Source organism: Herpailurus yagouaroundi, unplaced genomic scaffold, assembly GCF_014898765.1.
Source record: "Herpailurus yagouaroundi ecotype Mexico unplaced genomic scaffold, PumYag 162, whole genome shotgun sequence".
Taxonomy (NCBI): Eukaryota; Metazoa; Chordata; class Mammalia; order Carnivora; family Felidae; genus Herpailurus; species Herpailurus yagouaroundi.
The window spans coordinates 59,482,144-59,503,460 of NW_024412403.1; the positions used below are offsets into that span (position 1 = coordinate 59,482,144).

At 38.6% G+C, this 21,317-nt stretch overlaps 1 protein-coding gene across 2 annotated transcripts in view; it reads right to left on the minus strand.

The window, feature by feature from the left end:
• Positions 1 to 1,799: 1,799 nt before the first annotated feature.
• Positions 1,800 to 21,317, minus strand: part of SLC9C1 (solute carrier family 9 member C1) — a 108,479-nt gene continuing 88,961 nt past the window's right edge. For both annotated transcript variants that reach the window (XM_040484489.1, XM_040484490.1), the window contains 6 exons: positions 15,349 to 15,480; positions 15,030 to 15,215; positions 13,244 to 13,370; positions 12,105 to 12,151; positions 4,900 to 4,987; positions 1,800 to 2,208 (listed from right to left, as the gene is read on the minus strand). In XM_040484489.1, coding sequence (XP_040340423.1) covers positions 4,922 to 4,987; positions 12,105 to 12,151; positions 13,244 to 13,370; positions 15,030 to 15,215; positions 15,349 to 15,480 — 558 coding nt within the window. In that variant the 3' untranslated portion in view covers positions 1,800 to 2,208; positions 4,900 to 4,921. The remainder of the gene's footprint in view (positions 2,209 to 4,899; positions 4,988 to 12,104; positions 12,152 to 13,243; positions 13,371 to 15,029; positions 15,216 to 15,348; positions 15,481 to 21,317) is intronic.

The following is a 21,317-nucleotide window of genomic DNA, read 5'->3' on the forward strand; positions in this document are numbered from 1 at the left end:
TCATATCTCAGTGCCTTGTTCAGGGTTTTTTCCCCACGTGAAAATGTTTACACCCCAGGACACAAACATGATCAGACACTGACCATGACTGATATTTATGGAGTGTATCCTCTTCTCCAACGGCTCAGATATCCAAGATAAAGTCTAGGGAATTTAAAAAGCGTCACAAATTATACTGAATGTGCTTGCAGGATTTAAGGCCCAGTGTCATTACATCTGTGTGACTGAGTAATTTGCCTGAATTCCCTAAGTTCCATTATTTTCTCTGTAAAATGAGGCAATGATAGAACCCACTTCCTACAGTTTCTGTGAGGATTGCCTGAGAGTCCGGGGCTTACTGAGCTTGCTGTGACAAGCTTCTACTGGTGGAGAGCTCCTTCCCCACCTGGCGTCTTGTTCAGGATGGAGGGCTTTACTCTCTGTTGCCCTGACACTCATGGCCTGTCACCATCTCATTCATTCTGCTGAGGTGGAGTGGCTTATCAGGTTGATGAATCTGGAAGCAGAATCTCGACGTTCTTTGTCCAGCCCCTTCTTTCTGATTTGAGAATGAATTTGACCTTACGAATCTTACATTTTCTATTGTTCTCAGCTAGGCAGTAAGCTTAATGATATCTACCTGCAATGGTAAATCCATCAGTTTTGGGGGTCAGAAGGCAACCATGTTCTTCATGTCAGTTCCATCACTAATGAAGGTGTATGCATGTGTGTGTGTGTGTGTGTGTGTGTGTGTGTGTGGTTTAGTCTCTAAAGGCCTTAATCTTTTCTTTTAAGTTTCATTTTGTTCAACACTCAGCAGAAGAAGGGCACTCATTAACAGGGTTCCTTCAAACACTGTCGGAGCTGCTAGTTAACTATCATTGGGGGGAAAAAGCTGTTGAGTTCAGTTTTATAGAGAAGTGATAGTAGTTTGATTTGACTTTCCCAACAGAAACAAACCAAACTGTCTTCTCTGCAAGGACGTTTTATGAATGGAGTCTTTACTCTTGGCCTCTGAAAATGTGTCTACCACCAGCTGTAGAAGACAGCATTTAGCATTCAGGTTTCCAACCCCGGGTAGAAGCATGGTCCTGAAGACATAGATGTAAATGCTTATTAATTCTTCAGATATTTATTTAGGATGTACTGTACTGGAGGCACATGTGGTATAAGAGCTAATCACGGGCTCATTTTCAAATCTGTGAGATTTTTGGCAAATTACACTCACTCTTTCAGTTTACACATTTGTAAATTGGAAATAATAGTACCTACCTCTCATGCTTGTTGTGAGGATTACATAAGCATTTGTTAAACACCTAGCATATAGAAAGCATGCAACAGCTCTTAACTGGTTGGGATTATTTTTTATTTTTTATTTTATTTTATTTATTTATTTATTTATTTATTTATTTATTTTTTTCAATGTTTATTTATTTTTGGGACAGAGAGAGACAGAGCATGAACGGGGGAGGGGCAGAGAGAGAGGGAGACACAGAATCGGAAACAGGCTCCAGGCTCCGAGCCATCAGCCCGGAGCCTGACACGGGGCTCGAACTCCCGGACCGCGAGATCGTGACCTGGCTGAAGTCGGACGCTTAACCGACTGCGCCACCCAGGCGCCCCTGGGATTATTTTTTAAAAGGATGCCAGGCATCGGGCTCGTTGTTGTAGTGAAACGATGAACAAAATGGACACTGGAAGTTTCATTTAGGACTGAGTTACATTGTGTAAGTCTAAATCAGTTTCCATTCTTTACTATTTTAATTCACTGAGCGCTCCCCAAATAAGTGAAGTACAATGAATGACAGAAATCAATACTTGTTTAAGATCAACATTTAAACTGCATTTTAATAGTGTTCTGTTTTTCACAAAGTGAGTCAAACCATTTTTACTCTAAGAGCATTATGCAAACTATCTAGGTGGCCTAAGCTTATTTTCTGGCTCTAAAACGAAAACTTGTTCTATGATTTTCTGAGATGTTCTAGATACTTAAATTAATAGATATTTTAAATGAAGAAAATTTTCCAAGAAATATGTTTTAGATGGAACGGTTGCAAGGTGCATACATCTTTCCATGTGGCACCAGGATCATCCACACAGGATCCAGCTTGAACTTACTCCCTTCTGATGCAGGGAAATGTGTTTCAAAACACATTCAAAACAGGAGGCATCTTGTGACAACAGCGCCGTTACGTGCGTCAGTTTTCAAAATAGTATTGTCAACCATTCCTAACAGAGTAGGAAGGGGAAAAAAAAAAAACATGTAAAAGAACTTTTAGTCTTTCAACATTGACTTACAACCCCAAACAGGATATACTAGAGGGTCAGTTTCATTCCGGCAGGAAATACCTCCTGGTCATTATTGCTAAACGTGAGGAAGGACGTTGGGTGAAATGTGAGTTACTCCTGATTCACAAAGTGGTGGTAGTGTGGTATAAACTGGGAGTCAGAGTCCAGGAAGCCACTGGGGCTTGCTGAACTGGACAGGGACAGTTTATGGACTGTCAGGAGCATGATGTGTCATTGTGGGAAACACTGAGTCTTGGCTCTGGCTGTTACCACTCCTTCTCACAGCACTGGGATCGCCCCCAGTGCCAAGTGTAAAGGGTGACAACTTTCAGATCATGTATATTGGAATAATGCTTAGTAGTTTTACAATCATGTTGTTCATTACAAGGCCAATAAAACCATGTAAAATAAGAGAAGTGAGAACACCCATCCCTACTCTTACCTTTCTAACACCTAATTGAAACATTTGGGTATATCTCTTCTGGATTCTTTTCATGTTAAAAAAGCTGTATGTATGGGTTTGTCTTCCTTTTCATATTTTACATTGTACTGTATACAACCAATCTTTTTAATGGTTGGATGATATTTCCTCTAATGAATGTTCTGTAGCGAAATTAAATACTTTCTTACTATTGGACACTTGGGACTCTTTTTAATTTTTTGGCATTAGAAATACTGGTGCACTGGACAGTTTGTACATATGTCTACTTCACTACTTTGGATTATTCTCTTTGGATTGGTTCCCAAAAGCAAATTCATGGAGTCAAAGTATATGAACATTTTTATGACTTTTGTTTCAAATTCCTTTTACTCATCTACCAGCAAAATATAAGAAAACAAGTATTTTCATTTCTATTTCATCAACTCTATTTCAAAGGAAATAGATGTTACCATGGAATAAAATTTGTTAATTTGAAAAAGCAAATGTCGATGCTCCGTTATTTTATTTCGTACTTCTTATTTTCTCTATAGTCTGGGTATTGTCTTTTTCCTGAAGTGGCTGTTCTTAAATTTGTCTCTTGGAGTCATGGTGTTTTCCTGATCATTTTGCATATACTTTTCCCAGGTAATGATATTGGTCATAATACAAATAATTCTTGCAAATAGTTTTTCATGAATATAATTTATTGTCAAATTGGTTGACATACAACACCCAGTGCTCATCCCAACAAGTGTCGTCCTCAATGCCCATCACCCATTTTCCCCTGTCCCCCACCTCCCACATCCACCCTCAGATTGTTCTCCATATTTAAAAGTCTCTTGTGGTTTGCCTCCCTCCCTCTCTATTTGTAACTATTTTTTTCCCCTTCCCTTCCCCCATGGTCTTCCGTTCAGTTTCTCAAGATCCACATATGAGTGAAAACGTGTCTTTCTCTGGCTGCCTTATTTCACTCAGCATAATACCTTCCAGGTCCACGTTGCTGTGAATGGCATGATTTCATTCTTTCTCATTGCCAAGTAGTATTTTATTGTATATATAAACCACATATTTATTTTTGAGAGAGAGTGAGGGAGCAAACCACTAGTGGGAGAGGGGTAGAGAGTGCAAGAGAGAAAGAATCCCAAATAGGCTCTAGGCTCAGCTCAGAACCAGACATGGAGTTTGATCCCACAACTGTGGGATCATGACCTGAGTCAAAATCAAGAGTCAGACACTCAACCAACTGAGTCACCCAGGTGCCCTTAATCTATTTTTAAAACGGTCTTTGTCACAGGAAGTAGCATCTAAGAATTAGAAGTTTTTAAATGGAGATACAAAGATTTATCTGAAGGTCATTTTTTAACCCAGAGATATGCTTTATGTAGATTAGAATCATATAAAGCATGCACACGTGCGCACGCACACACACACACACACTATATGTATATATATGTATACATATATACATATATACATATGTGTATACATATGTGTATACATATATACATATACATACATATGTATATATATACACACATATATACGTGTGTGTGTGTGTGTGTGTGTGTGTGTGTGTGTATATATATATATATATTTCCCCATTGGTGCTGCATTTTGAACAACCAACAGCCAGACTGGTCTACTCCCTAAACGTCTTGCTGTCTTGTGTCCCTTTTCTAAACATCCTCTTCCCTTCTCAACAAAGGCTGTGTTTATTTCTCTTTGGATTCCTTTGAGTTTAAGCTGCCACTGTCCACAGTGTATCTTGTGTTGTTATATAACTGCCTTCTAATCAGTTTTGTTTCCTTAACTAGAACAGAAACTTGAAAATTAAAGTCATCACGAATTACCCGTTTATATCTTCCATCATACATGGCAGCCTGAAAAATGACCTCCTGGATTGGGGGGCAGCCAGTTTTGCATGTACAATTAAGTAGTGGAATGTAGAGAGGAGACCATGAGTCTATAAAGTTTTCAGAAATCTAGATCAAGGAATCTTATTTTAAAGTTAATTTTCCAAGCTAGAATTTGGAAATAGTGTCATTAGAAGAATGAACTGGCTACTGGAAAGTGACCATATTGCAAATAATGGCTAGTGGAAAGTGATAAAATTCACACGGTCACAAAAGAGCCACATGAACATGGCTTTAGCCTGTATCTCCAGAGACAAGCATGATCTGGATCACATTGAGGAAACTGAGGCAGCTTACCAGATTTTCATTTAGTTTTATTCTAGATGACCTCATAGACGTCCATTTCCTCCTTGATACTATCCAATAGCCCTGTAGATTCTTGAATCTAGAAATGGAGATAGGAGATAGGAGTCAAATTCTGAGACTATTAATAAGAGTCAGATTTATAAAGCAGGACAGATGTCAAATCTGGTCTACAGAGCAGGGGACTGAGAATTAGAACTTCTGGCATTGGCAGCGCTGTGTGCTCCATCCTGGACGCCAGAACACTTTGTAAGGAGCTGCTGGATTTGGGGCATGGGACTTTTTATTATGTAAAGGTATAGCCACAGTTCTAGGGTGTGGTGGGAGGAGGGGTTGGGGGAGGAGGAAGGGAACTGGCCCAGAAACACCCATAACCAGGATCTAACATCAGGGAGAAAAAGCATTTACTAAATAACACAAGTTGACAATTGTCTCCATAAGACTCACTCGGTGATGTTTTTACCATTTAATAAACTGTCTCTCACTTCCACACTATTTTCTCTATATTAACCGCCTCACGCAATCAGTTTTTTTTTTTTTTTTATTATGAAAATGGAGCACTTTGGGGGAATCTGTACAGGGAGATCATTAGCTTCCCTGGCTTCTCACTCAGTTCTTCAATATCTACTATTAAGCTGACTCCTACGAGTGAGGCAGCCTGCCCAGGCTAAGGAGAAAGAAAGGCTAACCAGTGGCCTCCAGGTACCATCTAATTCTGGAAGTCGAGCTATCCAACCAGCCTGATGGCAGGGCCCCAGGCAGTGGATGGATCAGGACTGCAGGGCGGCCCATAGACAGTGAAGCTTCTTGTACTCCTGCTTTTATGTAATTTGGCCTTAATAAAAGTACCTGGGGAATTGTCTGTTGGGGAATTGCCCTAGACAGGCCCCCTGGGAAAAGAACTATTGGGGAAAGAAATAAGGTTCCGCAAGGAAATTGTGCGGCCCTACGTTTAGCCCTTGCCACCCCCTATAAAGACTCCTCTACCTGAAGGAAGGATAGCCCCATATATTTCCCAGCCAAGGAGGGGCAAATGGATTTGAAAGCCCCACACCGGCAACAGAGGAGTGTATCTATGGGCACAAGTTACTCCAACTCCTAGGTGCACTTGGCCCCCAGGAGGCATTCCAGATGATGACTGAACCTAGTCGGTTAAAGTACAGAATGGTCCATTAGTTCCTAGGTGCATTGCCTCTCTGAGAATGTATGAGGTGTGGTTCCTAAGGCCCTCCTGGCCCCCTCCTGGCATCTCACACCAAGGGGAACATTTTTGTTCCTCAAGCCACAAATGGTTCAGGGAAACAACTAAGAGGTCATGTCCCTGTAACTGTTCCACTTCAGGTGTTGAGAGATAGATGACCTGTCATGAAAACAGCAAAGCAAATGCTCTACAGATTATAGATAAATGTAGATACATAATGAAAATAACGTAAGAAATTAATCAATAAGCAAAGGGCGGGAAGGAACGTTACGAGAAAATAACCATGTTATTCCTTAAAGGGTGATTACCCATAGGAACATTTTTAGAATTAGGTAATGCTAGAAAACATAGATGACGCATGCTACAAGGAAATTGCTAAGAAATATATAATGCCACGTTTGCCACAATAAAGCAGCCAGTTCAACACAATAAAGCAGCCAGTCCATTTTTATTTTTATTTTATTTTATTTTTTTCCCTTTTTCACCGATGTCATTCATCCTTCGGGAGCCCCTGGACCTGCTGGAGTTGGACTCCGGCAATCTAACATTTTGTCTTAAGTGTTCTCCTCATCTTCTTCATTCTTGAAATTGTAATTTCCCTTTGTTATTTCCTAGTCTTCAGCAGCAGCCATGTTTGGGAGAATTAGAGGAGATGACTGTATCCCTATTGTTTTAGAAATTTAGTACCTGGAGGGCACAAGAAGTTTGGAGTAGTCTACCATGTTAAGAAGGTGTTAGCAGAGAGTAACAGAAATTAATGGGTACAGATTACTTGTTATGTGCCAAACGCTATGCAGTGTATTTTCCATTTCTTTAATCTGCATGGCAGCACTACACGAGATATGTATGGTTATCATTCCTGTTGTATAGATGCAGGAAGTGATGCTTAAACAGGTTAAGAAAACTGTCCAAGGTCACGTGGCTAATAAGTGATGGAACCAGGAAGCAAACCAGGAATCTCATGCCAAAGCCTATATTCTCAGCTCCTATGTTATTCAGTCTACAGTTCCAGGCACTGAGCAACAACCAGGAAATGTTTGAGGAAAAGATTCCCCAGAAAGACCCCAAAATATAAAAAAAATGTTTTTAATGTTTGTATTTATTTTTTTATTAAAAATTTTTTTAATTTTACTTTTTATTTTTTTAAATTTACATCCAAATTAGTTAGCATATAGTGCTACAATGATTTCAGGAGTAAATTCCTTAGTGCCCCTTACCCATTTAGCCCATCCCCCCTCTCACAACCCTTCCAGTAACCCTGTTTGTTCTCCATATTTATGAGTCTCTTCTGTTTTGTCCCCCTCCCGTTTTTATATTCTTTTTGTTTCCCTTCCCTTATGTTCATCTGTCTTGTCTCTTAAAGTCCTCATATGAGTGAAGTCATAAGATTTTTGTCTTTCTCTGACTGATTTCACTTAGCATAATACCCTCCAGTTCCATCCACATAGTTGCAAATGGCAAGATTTCATTCTTTTTGATTGCCAAGTTATACTTTATCCATTTTTTCCATTCATCCATCGATGGACATTTGTGCTCTTTCCATACTTTGGCTATTGTTGATAATGCTGCTATAAACATGGGAGTGCATGTGTCCCTTCGAAACAGCACACTGGTATCCCTTGGATAAATGCCTAGTAGTGCAATTGCTGAGTGGTAGGGTAGTTCTATTTTTAGTTTTTTGAGGAACCTCCATACTGTTTTCCAGAATGGCTGCACCAGCTTTCATCTCCACCAACAATGCCAAGGAGATCCTCTTTCTCTGCATCCTGGCCAACATCTGTTGTTGCCTGAGTTGTTAATGTTAGCCATTCTGACAGGTGTGAGGTGGTTTTGATTTGTATTTCCCTGATGATGAGTGATGTTGAGCATTTTTTCATGTGTCGGTTGGCCATCTGGATGTCTTCTTTGGAGAAGTGTCTGTTCATGTCTTTTGCCCATTTCTTCACTGGATTCTTTGTTTTTTGGGTGTTGAGTTTGATAAGTTCTTTGTAGATTTTGGATACTAACCCTTTATCTGATATGTCATTTGCAAATATCTTCTCCCATTCTTTTGGTTGCCTTTGAGTTTTGCTGATTTTTTCCTTCGCTGTGCAGAAGATTTTTATTTTGATGAGATCCCAGTAGTTCATTTTTGCTTTTGTTTCCCTTGCCTCTGGAGATGTGTTGAATAAGAAGTTGCTGCAGCCAAGATCAAAGAGATTTTTGCCTGCTTTCTTCTCGAGGATTTTGATGGCTTCCTGTCCTACATTTAGGTCTTTCATCCATTTTGAGTTTATTTTTGTGTATGGTGTAAGAAAGTGGTCCAGGTTCATTCTTCTGCATGTTGCTGTCCAGTTTTCTCAGCACCACTTGCTGAAGAGACTGTCTTTATTCCATTGGATATTCTTTCCTGCTTTGTCAAAGATTAGCTGGCCATATGTTTGTGGGTCCATTTCTGGGTTCTCTATTTTGTTCCATTGATCTGAATGTCTGTTCTTGTGCCAGGACCATACTGCCTTGATAATTACAGCTTTGTAGTTGAGTTTGAAGTCTGAGATTATGATGCCTCCTGCTTTGGTTTTCTTTTTCAAGATTGTTTTGGCTATTTGGGATCTTTTCTTGTTCCATACAAATTTTAGAATTGTTTGCTTTAACTCTGTGAAGAATGCTGGTGTTACGGTGATAGGGATTGCACTGAATATGTAGATTGCTTTGGGTAGTATTGACATTTTAACAATATTTGTTCTTCCTATCCAGGAGCATGGAATCTTTTTCTATTTTTTTGTGTCTTCTTCAATTTCTTTCATAAGCTTTCTACAGTTTTCAGTGTATAGATTTTTCACCTCTTTGGTTAGATTTATTCCTAGGTATTTTATGGTTTTTGGTGCAACTGTAAATGGGATCGATTCCTTGATTTCTCTTTCTGTCACTTCATTGTTGGTGTATAGGAATGCAACCGACTTCTGTGCATTGATTTTATATCCTGCAACTTTGCTGAATTGATGATTCAGTTCTAGCAGTTTTTTGGTGGAACCTTTTGGGTTTTCCATATAAAGTATCATGTCATCTGAGAAGAGTGAAAGTTTGACCTCCTCCTGGCTGATTTGGATGCCTTTTATTTCTTTGTGTTGCCTGATTGCAGAGGCTAAGACTTCCAGTACTATGTTGAATAACAGTGGTGAGAGTGGACATCCCTGTCTTGTTCTTGACCTTAGGGGGAAAGCTCTCAGTTTTTCCCCACTGAGGATGATATTAGCGTTGGGTCATTCGTATATGGTTTTCATGATCTCAAGGTACGCTCCTTCTATCCCTACTTTCTTGAGAGTTTTTATCCAGAAAGGATGCTGTATTTTGTCAAATGCTTTCTCTGCATCTGTTGAGAGGATCATATGGTTCTTGTCCTTTCCTTTATTGATGTGATGAATCATGTTAATTGTTTTGTGGATATTGAACCAGCCCTGCATCCCAGGTACAAATCCCACTTGGTCGTGGTGAATAATGTTTTCAATGGTTTGTTGGATTGGGTGGCTAATATCTTGTTGAGGATTTTTGCATCCATGTTCATCAGGGAAACTGGTCCATAGTTTTCCTTTTTAGTGGGGTCTCTGGTTTTGGAATGAAGGTAATGCCGGCTTCATAGAACTAGTTTGGAAGTCTTCCTTCCATTTCTATTTTTTGGAATAGTTTCAAGAGAATAGGTGTTAACTCTTCCTTAAATGTTTGGTAGAATTCCCCTGGAATGTCATCTGGCCCTGGACTCTTGTTTTTTGGGAGAGTTTTCATTACTACTTCCATTTCCTTACTGGTTATGGGTCTGTTCAAATTTTCTATTTCTTCCTGTTTCAGTTTTGCTAGTGTATATGTTTCTATGAATTTGTCCATTTCTTCCAGATTGCCCATTTTATTGGCATATAGTTGCTCATAATATTCTCTTATTATTGTCTTTATTTCTGTTGTGTTGGTTGTGATCTCTCCTCTTTCATTCTTGATTTTATTTATTTGGATCCTTTCCTGTTTCTTTTTGATCAAACTGGCTAGTGGTTTATCAATTTTTTTTTAATTCTTTTGGAGAACCAGCTTCTGGTTTCATTGATCTGTTCTACTGTTTTTTGTTTGTTTGTTTGTTTGTTTGTTTGTTTTGGTTTCAATAGCATTAATTTCTGCTCTAGTCTTTATTATTTCCTGTCTTCTGCTGGTTTTGGGTTTTATTTGCTGTTCTTTCCCCAACTTCTTAAGGTGTAAGTTAGGTTGTGTATCTGAGATCTTTCTTCCTTCTTTAGGATGGCCTGGATTGCTATATACTTTCCTCTTATGACTGCCTTTGCTGCATCCCAGAGGTTTTCGGTTTGGGTGTTATCATTTTGATTGACTTCCATATACTTTTTAATTTCCCTTTTAAGTGCTTGGTTAGCCCATTAATTCTGTAGTAGGATGTTCTTCAGTTTCCAAGTATTTGTTACCTTTCCAAATTTTTTCTTGTGGTTGATTTCGAGTTTCATAGCGTTGTGGTCTGAAAATATGCACGGTATGATCTCGATCTTTTTGTACTTACTTAGGGCTGATTTGTGTGACAGTATATGGTCTATTCTGGAGAATGTTCCATTTACACTGGAGAACACTGTATATTATGCTGCTTTAGGATGGAATGTTCTGAATATATCTGTTAAGTCCATCTGGTCCAATGTGTCATTCAAAGCCATTGTTTCCTTGTTGATTTTTGATTAGATGATATATTTATTTTCGAGACAGAGTGAGACAGAGCATTGAACGGGCTAGGGTCAGAGACAGAGGGAGACAAAGAATCTGAAGCAGGCTCCAGGCTCTGAGCTGTCAGCACAGAGCCCCACGCGGGGCTCAAACTCTCAACCACGAGATCATGACCTGAGCCAAAGTCAGATGCTTATCTGACTGACCCACCCAGGTGCCCCAGAAAGACCCCAAAATATTAAGGGATGGAGTGAACTTCCTGCTTTTATGCAGGGGATGGGCAATGAGTACTTAAGAGAAGTGTTGGCCTCTTGAAGATCAGAGAGACACAAGAGAAACACCTTCAGCTTCCCCCACAGAACCTGTAATCACCTTTCATTCAACATACATTTGTGAGTAGAGATTCAGGGGAGAAGGAGCATGCGTTCTCAGAGTTACATATGCAGTGCTAATGGGCAAAATGGACTTGATGTAAAACCTATTTTTAATAACCAAATACACAATTTTCTGGCTTGTATATTTTTAGCAGACATCTCTCAGATTCTGGGTATTATAATCAGCATCTCCTGGAGTAATACAAACAGCTTGGCACAAACTAGATTTAAAAATAAATTCTCTACCCTATCTGGAACTCTCAAAGATTCAGTCTACAGGCATGCTGGTGTAGATGTAGTGAGGTACTTCCATTTTATTCCTCTGCCCCAGTTTCATTTCCAGGGCCCTACAGTGTTTCATAACTTGGGATCTTGCTGTAAAGTTGGCCTAGGATTTTGAAGATCCCAAGATCCCCAAATGACCTATCCAAGTTCATAGCAGAGTGTAAAATTAATATTTAGGGGATTTTCTGAAGAACTTAGGTTAGCCTGGGGTAGATTAAATTAGTGCATTTATTACTGAGCTCCTGCTTTGTGACAGGCCTTGTGGATAATCGGGCAAACTGTCTTCAGGTTGGGAGCTCCTGGATGCAAAGCCAAGGTAGCAATGAAGGCTTCAGACCAGTCAAAATTTCAGCCCCAGGTGGAAACATGGGAGGAGCTCGTGTACATGACAACCCTTGCCACCCCAGTAGTACGTGGTTGCTAATGTGATTCAAAAGGAACATTCTGGTATCTTCTGAACTTTCTTTCTCTTTGTCATTTAATATTTAGCTAAAAATATAAATACAATTTCCACTGTACCCTAGTCTAAGAGACAGTGCTCATATCGAAATCTGTAAAATGATTAGCAGGTAAACTCCTCCCAATTAAGAGTTTAAATTCCAGACACTCTTTTCCCCCAAAATAAAGCTTTTAAAAGTACTGTTTTAACTTACCTCACTCTTTGTTTCGCATTGAAGATCTTTATATAGTCTGCTTGTAGCTGGTTCAAAAAAGACTGTGTTAGTTCAAGCACTGAAACAAAGGACTATTTCAATTAATCCAACTATCACATTAGACCAGGTTTAATCATTCACACTCAGGGCCTGTGATTTGAAATTGGTGGTAAACTCAATTGGTGGGAAGAAGGGTCACTTTTTTCAAAAAAGGCTTAAAAGTCTTTTATTATAAACATTATGTAGTGACACCTGGGTGAGTCAGTTGGTTAAGTGTCCCACTCTTGATTTTGGCTCAGGTCATGCTCTCATGGTTCATGAGTTCAAGCCCTGCATCTGGCTCTGTGCTGATAGCACAGAGCTTGCTTGAGATTGTCTCTCTCTCTCCCTCTCCCTGCCCCTCCCCTGCTTGCTCTTTCTCTCTTTCTCTGAAAATAGATAAATAAATACATTTAAAATTTTTTTTTTCAACGTTTATTTATTTTTGGGACAGAGAGAGACAGAGCATGAATGGGGGAGGGGCAGAGAGAGAGGGAGACACAGAATCGGAAACAGGCTCCAGGCTCTGAGCCATCAGCGCAGAGCCTGACGCGGGGCTCGAACTCATGGACCGCGAGATCGTGACATGGCTGAAGTCGGACGCTTAACCGACTGCGCCACCCAGGCGCCCCAATAAATACATTTTAAAAAAGATTATGTAACAAACAAAGTTTGGAAAGAGAAAAAATTACCTGTTGTTCTATCGTCTCAAACACATTTATGTTAATGTGTGTTGAGAATGAATGCCGGGCCCACTGGTAATTGGAACAGTCACGCAGTGCAACACTACTGTCATTATTACTACTATATAAAATATTTTAATTTGGGGGAAGAGCTAAAATTCTCTCATTAAACTTTTTCCCCATATTATTTTGATTATATGATTATACATGTTTATTCTTATAGTTGAAATATAGAATAATTTCTACCATAACATGGATATTCTCAGTCTGAATTCACCCATTGGATATCAAATATGGCAATTAAAATTATTTCTCAATGCTCTAGATAGAATTCATACAATAGTTCCCAAATACATCTATGGGTATTTTATAAATGGAAAGTAAGAGTTCTCAGTTACTCAAAGAAATCTAACTCACATGTTGGTGTTGTTGGAAGAGATGCTTTACGTGAAGGTACATACTTTCTAGTGTTCCATCTGAATTTTTTCACATCAACGAAAGTTTGAACAATCATTACCTTTGTGAAATCTTCAGTGCCTTGCACCTGAAGTTTGACAGAATATAAGGTAATAAATGAGTATATATCATACAATTAAATGTTTCTCTGGTAAGCTCCTAACTATCTCAAGACCTCTCTAAATATCTGGGCTGAAAAGTAAACATAAATATGAGACAGCTACCTTAAAATACCTGGATGTGTTGGCTTTTTGAAACTCAATATTCCATATACTTTCACTGATTTTTAAAGTTTCGCTCATTTCTCTTACAAATGAGAAAAATGATTAAGAGTTAATCATTAACGGTCCTTTAAAACATCACCCAGAGAGATTTTCTATGTGGTGAAAAGAAAGCTTAAAAAATAGTGGATTTCAGGGTGCCTGTGTGGCTTAGTCGTGTCCTACTTAAGTGTCCTAATTGGGCTCAGGTCACGATCTCACAGCTCTGTGCTGCAGCTCAGAGCCTAGAGCCTGCTTCTGATTCTGTGTCTCCCTCTCTCTCTGCCCCTCCCGGCGCACGCTTTGTCTCTCTTTCTTTCAAAACTAAATAAACATTAAACAATTTTTTTTAAATAGTGGATTTCAAGAAATCCTTCAACCTGTGGGTGGTTTTGGTATTTTTTGAATCACATTGGTACTCAAATCTACAGTAAGTGGGGCTTTCTGTCTAGGAGAGTAGACAGACTTGGGTAGGTTTTAGGCTGCCTTGAGAATCTCTTAGTTGGCCATCTAAATTCCCAACCAGCACCCACACCCAAGCTCTGTTATTATGTATTCAAGCATAGAGATAAGGAGCACCACAGTTAAGAGTAATGTCTTACTTCCTCTCATGTGGCTATCACGTTGGTGCTGGTGGCGTCCACTCAGAAAATTTTTTCTTGTGACCCCTTCTCACCTTGGGATTCCTCTTATCCCCACTTCATGTTTTTCTTGTGTCTCAAATCTACCCTGTAAGTACTTCTATCATAGCTGCACATGTTTTCTTAATATATTTATATGTTTTTCTTTTCACTTAGTTGGCAGATTTTTTGAGGGCAAGCTGCAGATCTCATTTGTCTTGATCACTTTAGCGTCTAGCACTGTTTCTGTCATATATTAATTGCTTAAAAATATATGCCTAATTTAATTGACTCTAGGTACCTCTTTCAATTTACTTTCTGTAGCTATATTTTATATGTCCCCTGATTCCTCCTTACATGTGTCTCTCTTATGCTACCCAACACACACACACACACACACACACACACACACACACACACAGAGCTTAAATATGAGGAGTCTTTCACTTCTATATTCACTTGAAAAGTAGCTGAGGAAATACCACTGATACTCAGATCAGCATGGGCCTGGCAGAGCCTTTCTAGAGTACTGTTGATGCAGTCCAGAGAAAGTGGTCCTTCTGCATTGTGTAAATGAACTTAATAGACCCTCTTTTGTTATTTACAACAGCACCAAAATCTAACTATAGCCAAGAGGTACAACTTGGCCAGCCTCATTAACATTGAACAGGGATATCTTGGTGTTTGGGTTACCCATTGCCAAAGGTATCAGCGAACTTGGGGTGTGTGTGCTGTGTATGTGTGCTTCTGGAGTGGTCAGGGAAAGGGAGAGGATGGAAAGGTGGAAAAGTGGCAATTTTTGTAATGTTAACACATTGTTGGACATATGGCATATTGACCCGAAGACATGAATCAACATTTCCCTACCTGATAGCATGTGATAGGAATTAAAGAAGGTGCCTTATAAGCTTTCCGTAACTGACAATCTTCTACAGCTCCATGTATGAGGATGACATAGATTACAGTTTCATCATAGATATCAGTTTTGGTGTTCTTTGGTATGTCTTTTATGCAGACGTTACAGAGTTTTAATTGCATCTTGTAGTTCCAATCCTACAAGGAAAACACAGTTTCATAACCTATGGTTTATAAGGTTTAATATAAATTCCTAAATAGTTAATTAATAGCAGTACTTTAATAAAACTCCATTCAGAGAGAAGAGTGAGATTATACAAACACTTCTTACCTTATAAGATAAACGTTCCCTGATTTTTTTGGCAGTAATAGAAAGACCAAGTTTTAGCCACATTTTATATTCAATGTGAGGACAACATTGCTCAAAAGCTTCATACAAGTGACTTTTGGGAATAAAACATGTCTGAAAAAAGGAGGATACAAATTTAATATTTCATTCTGTACACCTATAGTTTAAGGATATAAGGTTTTCTCATTTACGTATAACATTAAAACTAAGAATTTAAATGATGTAACATTCATGTTGTTGCCTGGAAATCTGATAAGATGTGTACAGTAGTAAATATTGGTGTGATCTTGTCATAAATTAAATATTAAAAGGCTACATGCTCCAATGAGATATTCTTTATTATTGTTATAGATTCTGGAAAAAAAAAGAAAATAAAGTATAAAAAATTATTTAAACTTTAACTAAAGATATGAATATTTCTAAAAATACATTATTTTAGAGAAGTAAACTTTTTAACTAACAGTAAAATGCCAATGCTAGCAATGATCAGAATATTGGCTATCAGGAATAAGCTATTAAGAATATACAAGACAGGGGCGCCTGGGTGGCGCAGTCGGTTAAGCGTCCGACTTCAGCCAGGTCACGATCTCGCGGTCCGGGAGTTCGAGCCCGCGTTGGGCTCTGGGCTGATGGCTCAGAACCTGGAGCCTGTTTCCGATTCTGTGTCTCCCTCTCTCTGCCCCTCCCCCGTTCATGCTCTGTCTCTCTCTGTCCCAAAAAATAAATAAATGTTGAAAAAAAAAATTAAAAAAAAAAAAAAAGAATATACAAGACACTGTGTATGTTGCTTTTTATTTCTCATGGGTAAGTATGTACGAGTGGTATTGCTGGGTAATATGGTAATTGTGTGTTTAACTTTATAAGAAAGGGTTGAGACATTTTACAGTCTCCTCAGCCATGGGCGGGAATTTTAGTTGCTTTACGTCCTTGCCAATACGTGGTACTCATTATCTTTATTTTTAGCCAAAGTAGTGGGTATGTAGTGATACCTCATCACGACTTTTGATCTGAATTTCTCTGAGAGCTAATGATATCAAGCATCTTCTCTATGTGCTTATTCTTTTGTGAAATGTTTGTTCAAATCCTTTGTGTAATTAAAAACAATTTTTTTAAGTTTATTTATTTATTTTGAGAGAGACAGAGACAGCTTGAGTAAGGGAAGGGCAGAGAGAAAGACGGAGAGAGAGAATCCAAAGCAGGTTTTGTGCTGCCAGTGCAGAGACTGATGCAGGGCTCGAACTCAAGATCGTGACCTGAGCTGAAACCAAGAGTTGGAGGGCACTTAGCCAACTGAGCCACATAGGTACCCCATTTTGCCCAATTTTTAATTTGGTGATTTGTCTTCTCATTTTTGAGTTGTAAGAATTCTTTATAAGTTCCATTGTCAAGTAATTTTTCAGATAGATATTGTGAAAAATTCCCCACCGTCTGTGTTCCATATTCTTTATGGTGTCCTTTAAAACAGAAGAATATTTTAATACTAGTGACATTCCATTTATCAGTATTTCCTTTTATGGTTAGTGTTTTTTGAGTCCTGGCTAAGAAATCTTTGCCTACATCAAGATCTTTGTGTCCCTTTAGAATTTTTATAGCTCTAATTTTTATGTTTAAGTCTACAATCATTCCAAATCAATTTTTGTGCATAGTGTGTGGGGCCAAGGCTCATAGCTTCCATGTGGATACTTGGAATTTTCAGGATCGTTTGTTGAAAATGATATTATTGTTAAAGATCGATTGACTGTGTATATATGAATCTGTTTCTGGATTTTCTTCCTTATTCCACTGATCTATATTGTCTTAATCTTAAGCTAATTCCACATGGTTTTGATTATAAGGATCTATAATAAGGCTTTAAGTTAGATAGTATAGTTTGTCTAACATTATTCTTTTATAAGTTTTAATTCACGTGTATGTAATATACAGTGTTATATTAATTTCAGGTGTGTAATATAGTAACTCAACAATTCCATATATTAGTCAGTGCTCATCAAGATAAGTGTACTCTTGGGGCTCCTGGGTGGCTCAGTTGGTTAAGCATCCAACTTTAGCTCAGGTCATGATCTCATGGTCCATAAGTTTGAGCCCCTCATCGGGCTCTGTGCTAACAGCTTGGAGCCTGGAGCTGCTTCAGATTCTGTGTCTTCCTTTCCCTTTGCTCCTCCCCTGCTTGCTCTCTGTCTCTGTCTCTCTCTCAAAAATAAACACATTTAAAAAAAAAAAGGTAAGTGTACTCTAAATTCTCTTCACCTATTTCACCCATCCCCCCATCTTCCTCCCCTCTGGTGACCACTCGTTTATTCTCTAAAGTTAAGAGTCTGTTTTTCAGTTTCTCTCTCTCTCTCTCTCTTTCCCCCCTTTGTTTGTTTGTTTGTTTTTTAAATTCCAATGAAATCGTATGGCATTTGTCTTTCTCTGACTGACTTATTTCATTTAGCATTATGCTCTCTAGATCCATCCATGTTGATGCAGATGGCAAGATTTCATTCTTTTTTAATGGCTGAATAATATTCCATTGTATATACATATATACTAGATCTCGTTTACCCATTCTGTTTATCCATGCATCTATTGATGGATGCTTGGGCTGCTTCCATAAATTGACTATTGCAATTTGAGTATTGACTATATATCCTTTCAAATTAGTGTTTTCAAATTCTTTGGGCAAATACCCAGTGCAATTAGTGTATCTTAGGGTAGTTCTATTCTTAATTTCTTTGAGGAAACTCCATACTGTTTCCACCGTGGCTGCGTTAATTTGCATTCCCACCAATAGTGCACAAGAGGTCCTTTTTCTCCACATCTTTGTGAACACTTTTTTTTCCTTGAGTTTTTGACTTTAGCTATTCTGACAGGTGTGAGGAGATATCTCATTGTAGTTTTGATTTTCATTTCCCTTATAATGAGTGATGTGTCTGTTGGCCATCTGTATGTCTTCTTAAGAAATATCTATTTATATGTTTTGCCCATTTTAAAATTGGATTATTATATATTTATATTTTGGATACTAACTCTTTATCAAATATGTGATTTGCAAATATCTTCTCCCATTCAGTAGGTTATCTTTTAGTGTTTTGTTTTGTTTTGTTTTGTTTTGAGAGAGAGGTAGAGAGAAAGGGTACAAGTGAGGGAAGGGCAGAAAGTGAGAGGGAGGGAGAGGGAGAGAAAGTTCCATGAGGGGCAGAGAGAGAGAGAGAGAGAGAGGGAAAGAGAGAGAAAAGTGGGGCTCACCTGAAGTGGGGCTCATGTGGACCCAAAGTGGGGTTTGAGCTCACCCAAAGTGGGACTTGAACTCATGAACTATGAGATCATAACCTGAGCCAAATTTAGATGTTTAACCGACTGAGTCACCCAGAAACCTGGTTATCTTTTAGTTTTGTTGGTTGTTTCCTTCGCTGTGCAGAAGGTTTTTATTGTCATGTAGTCTCAGCTAGTTAATTTTTGTTTTTATTTCCCTTGCTTCAGGAGACATAATTAGAAAGATACTGTTACAGCCAATGTCAGAGAAATTACCACCTGTTCTCTGTTCTAAAATTTTATTATTTATTTATTTATTTATTTATTTAAGTCAACTCTATGCCCAACATGGGGTTTAAACTCATGACCGTGAGATCAAGAGTCACATGCTCTACTGACTGAGACAGTCAGCCACCTCTATTCTAGGATTTTTATAGTTTCAAGTCTCACATTTAGGTCCTTAATCCATTTTGAGTTTACTTTTGTGTATGGTGTAAAAAAGTGGTCTACTTTACTTTTTTGCATGTAGCTGTCCTGTGTTCCCAACACCATTTTTTGAAGATACTGTTGTTTTCCCCCCATTTATTATTCTTGTCTCCTTTGTCAAATGACCATATAATTGTGGGTTTATTTCTGGATTTTTTATTCTATCCCATTGATCTATGTGTTTCTTTTTGTGCCAGTACCATACTGTTTTGATTACTACAACTTTGTATTGTAATGTGAAATCTGGAATTGCAATACCTACAGCTTTGTTTTTCAAGATTGCTTTCACTGTTTGGATTCTTTTGTGGTTTCATTCATATTTTAGGATTGTTTGTTCTAGTTCCGTGAAAAAATGCTGTTGGTATTTTGATAGGGGTTACATTAAATCTGTAGATTACTTTGGGTAGTACAGACACTGTAACAATATTTGTTGCTCCAAGCCAAGAGCATGGAACATCTTAATTTCTTTCATCAGATTAGGCTGCGGGGAGGGGAGAGGAGTTAAGATGGCAGAAAAGTAGGGGGACCAGGATTTCCCTTGTCCCTCAAACACATCTGAATTGAAGTCAAATCACTTGGAACACCCAGAAAATCAATCTGTGGAGTGGCAGAAGGATCTCCACAGGTGGAGGGAGACAGCTTGGTGGGATTGAGGTGCATGTATGTGAATTGGGGAGATAAAATGGCATAGGCACAGAGGGTATGGAACCCCTTCTCTGGAGAGACAAAAGGAGAAAAAGAAAAGAGGGGCTGTGAAATTGCGGTATTGAGTTAGCACAAGAGGAAAACCTCTCCAGACCATGGACTAGCAAATGAGAAATATGGAGAGAACCAGTTTCTATTTTGCAACACGCCTTTTGAAACTTGGAGGTTTCAAAAACGCACAACTTTCTCCAGACCAGGGCTGGCCATTGTGTGCACCTGGCTTGGAGGGGAGCTAGACCCAGGGCAAGGCCCGAACACATGAACTGTGAGATCATGACCTAAGTGGCAGAAGTTGGATGCCTCCCTGACTGGGCCACCCAGATGCTCCCAGATATTGTTTCATTTTATGGAATCACTTAGCTTTCTAATTCTCCCTGGTAATCTAGTAATTTCTGTTCCCTCCTTTTTTCAGTTTCATCATTTTCAATAATTTTATCTTCTAATTTTTTTTATGTTTATTTATTTTTGAGAGAGACAGAGACAGAATGCAAGTGGGTTGGGGCAGAGAGAGAGGGAGGCACAGAATCCAAAGCAGGCTCCAGGCTCTGAGCTGTCAGCACAGAGTCCAACACAGGGGCTCGAACCCACGAGCTGCGAGATCATGACCTGAGCCGAAGTCGGATGCTCAACTGACTGAGTCACCCAGGTGCCCCAATTATTTTATCTTCTATTTCACCTATTCTTTCCTTATTATTTATATTATTTGTCTTCTAGTTCTTTGACTCTTAAAATGTTTTCTGTAATGTTTTATTTATTCTTGAGAGAGACAAAGACAGAGCATGAGTGAGGGAGGGGCAGAGTGAGAGAGGGACACAGAATCCAAAGCAGGCTCCAGGCTCTGAGCTGTCAGCACAGAGCCCCACTTGGAGCTTGAACTCACAAGCCCCAAGCTGTCTGACACTTAACCAACTGAGCCACCCAGGCACCCTTGACTCTTTTTTATTGCTATCTCCAATTAGGTGTTTTTAGCTCTAAAATTTCCATTTGACTCTTTTCTATATTTCCACAATATCCTGATGTTTTCTATCTCATTTCTCATTAAGGATATATTTTCCTTTAATTTTTTGAACATATTTCAAAGAACATAGTTCTTCAAATCTATTATTAATAATTATTTAGTGCCTAATCCATATTTTGGACAATTTCAATGTTGTTTTCTATCCATTGTGCACTTTTTTCACATTATAGACCACATTATCATGTTTGTTTGTTTAGTAATTCATTATTGTTATTCTGTAACCAGAAACAGAAGGCTATAATATGTTTATGAACATCTCAGGTATCATATAATTTTACTTGTAAATATTCTAATATCCATCACTGAATAATAGACACATAACATTTTCCCTTAACCTCTTCCTTCTCCCATTCCTCTTTATATGTCATTGGTGTGTTGAGAAAAAAAATGGATCATTCATTCTGTGGACCTCCCACATCTTTGGATTTAGCTAGTTATTCCCTTCTGATGTCAATTAACTTGTTTCTCTCCTTCCTGAATTTTCTATAAACTGGTTAGATCTATATGT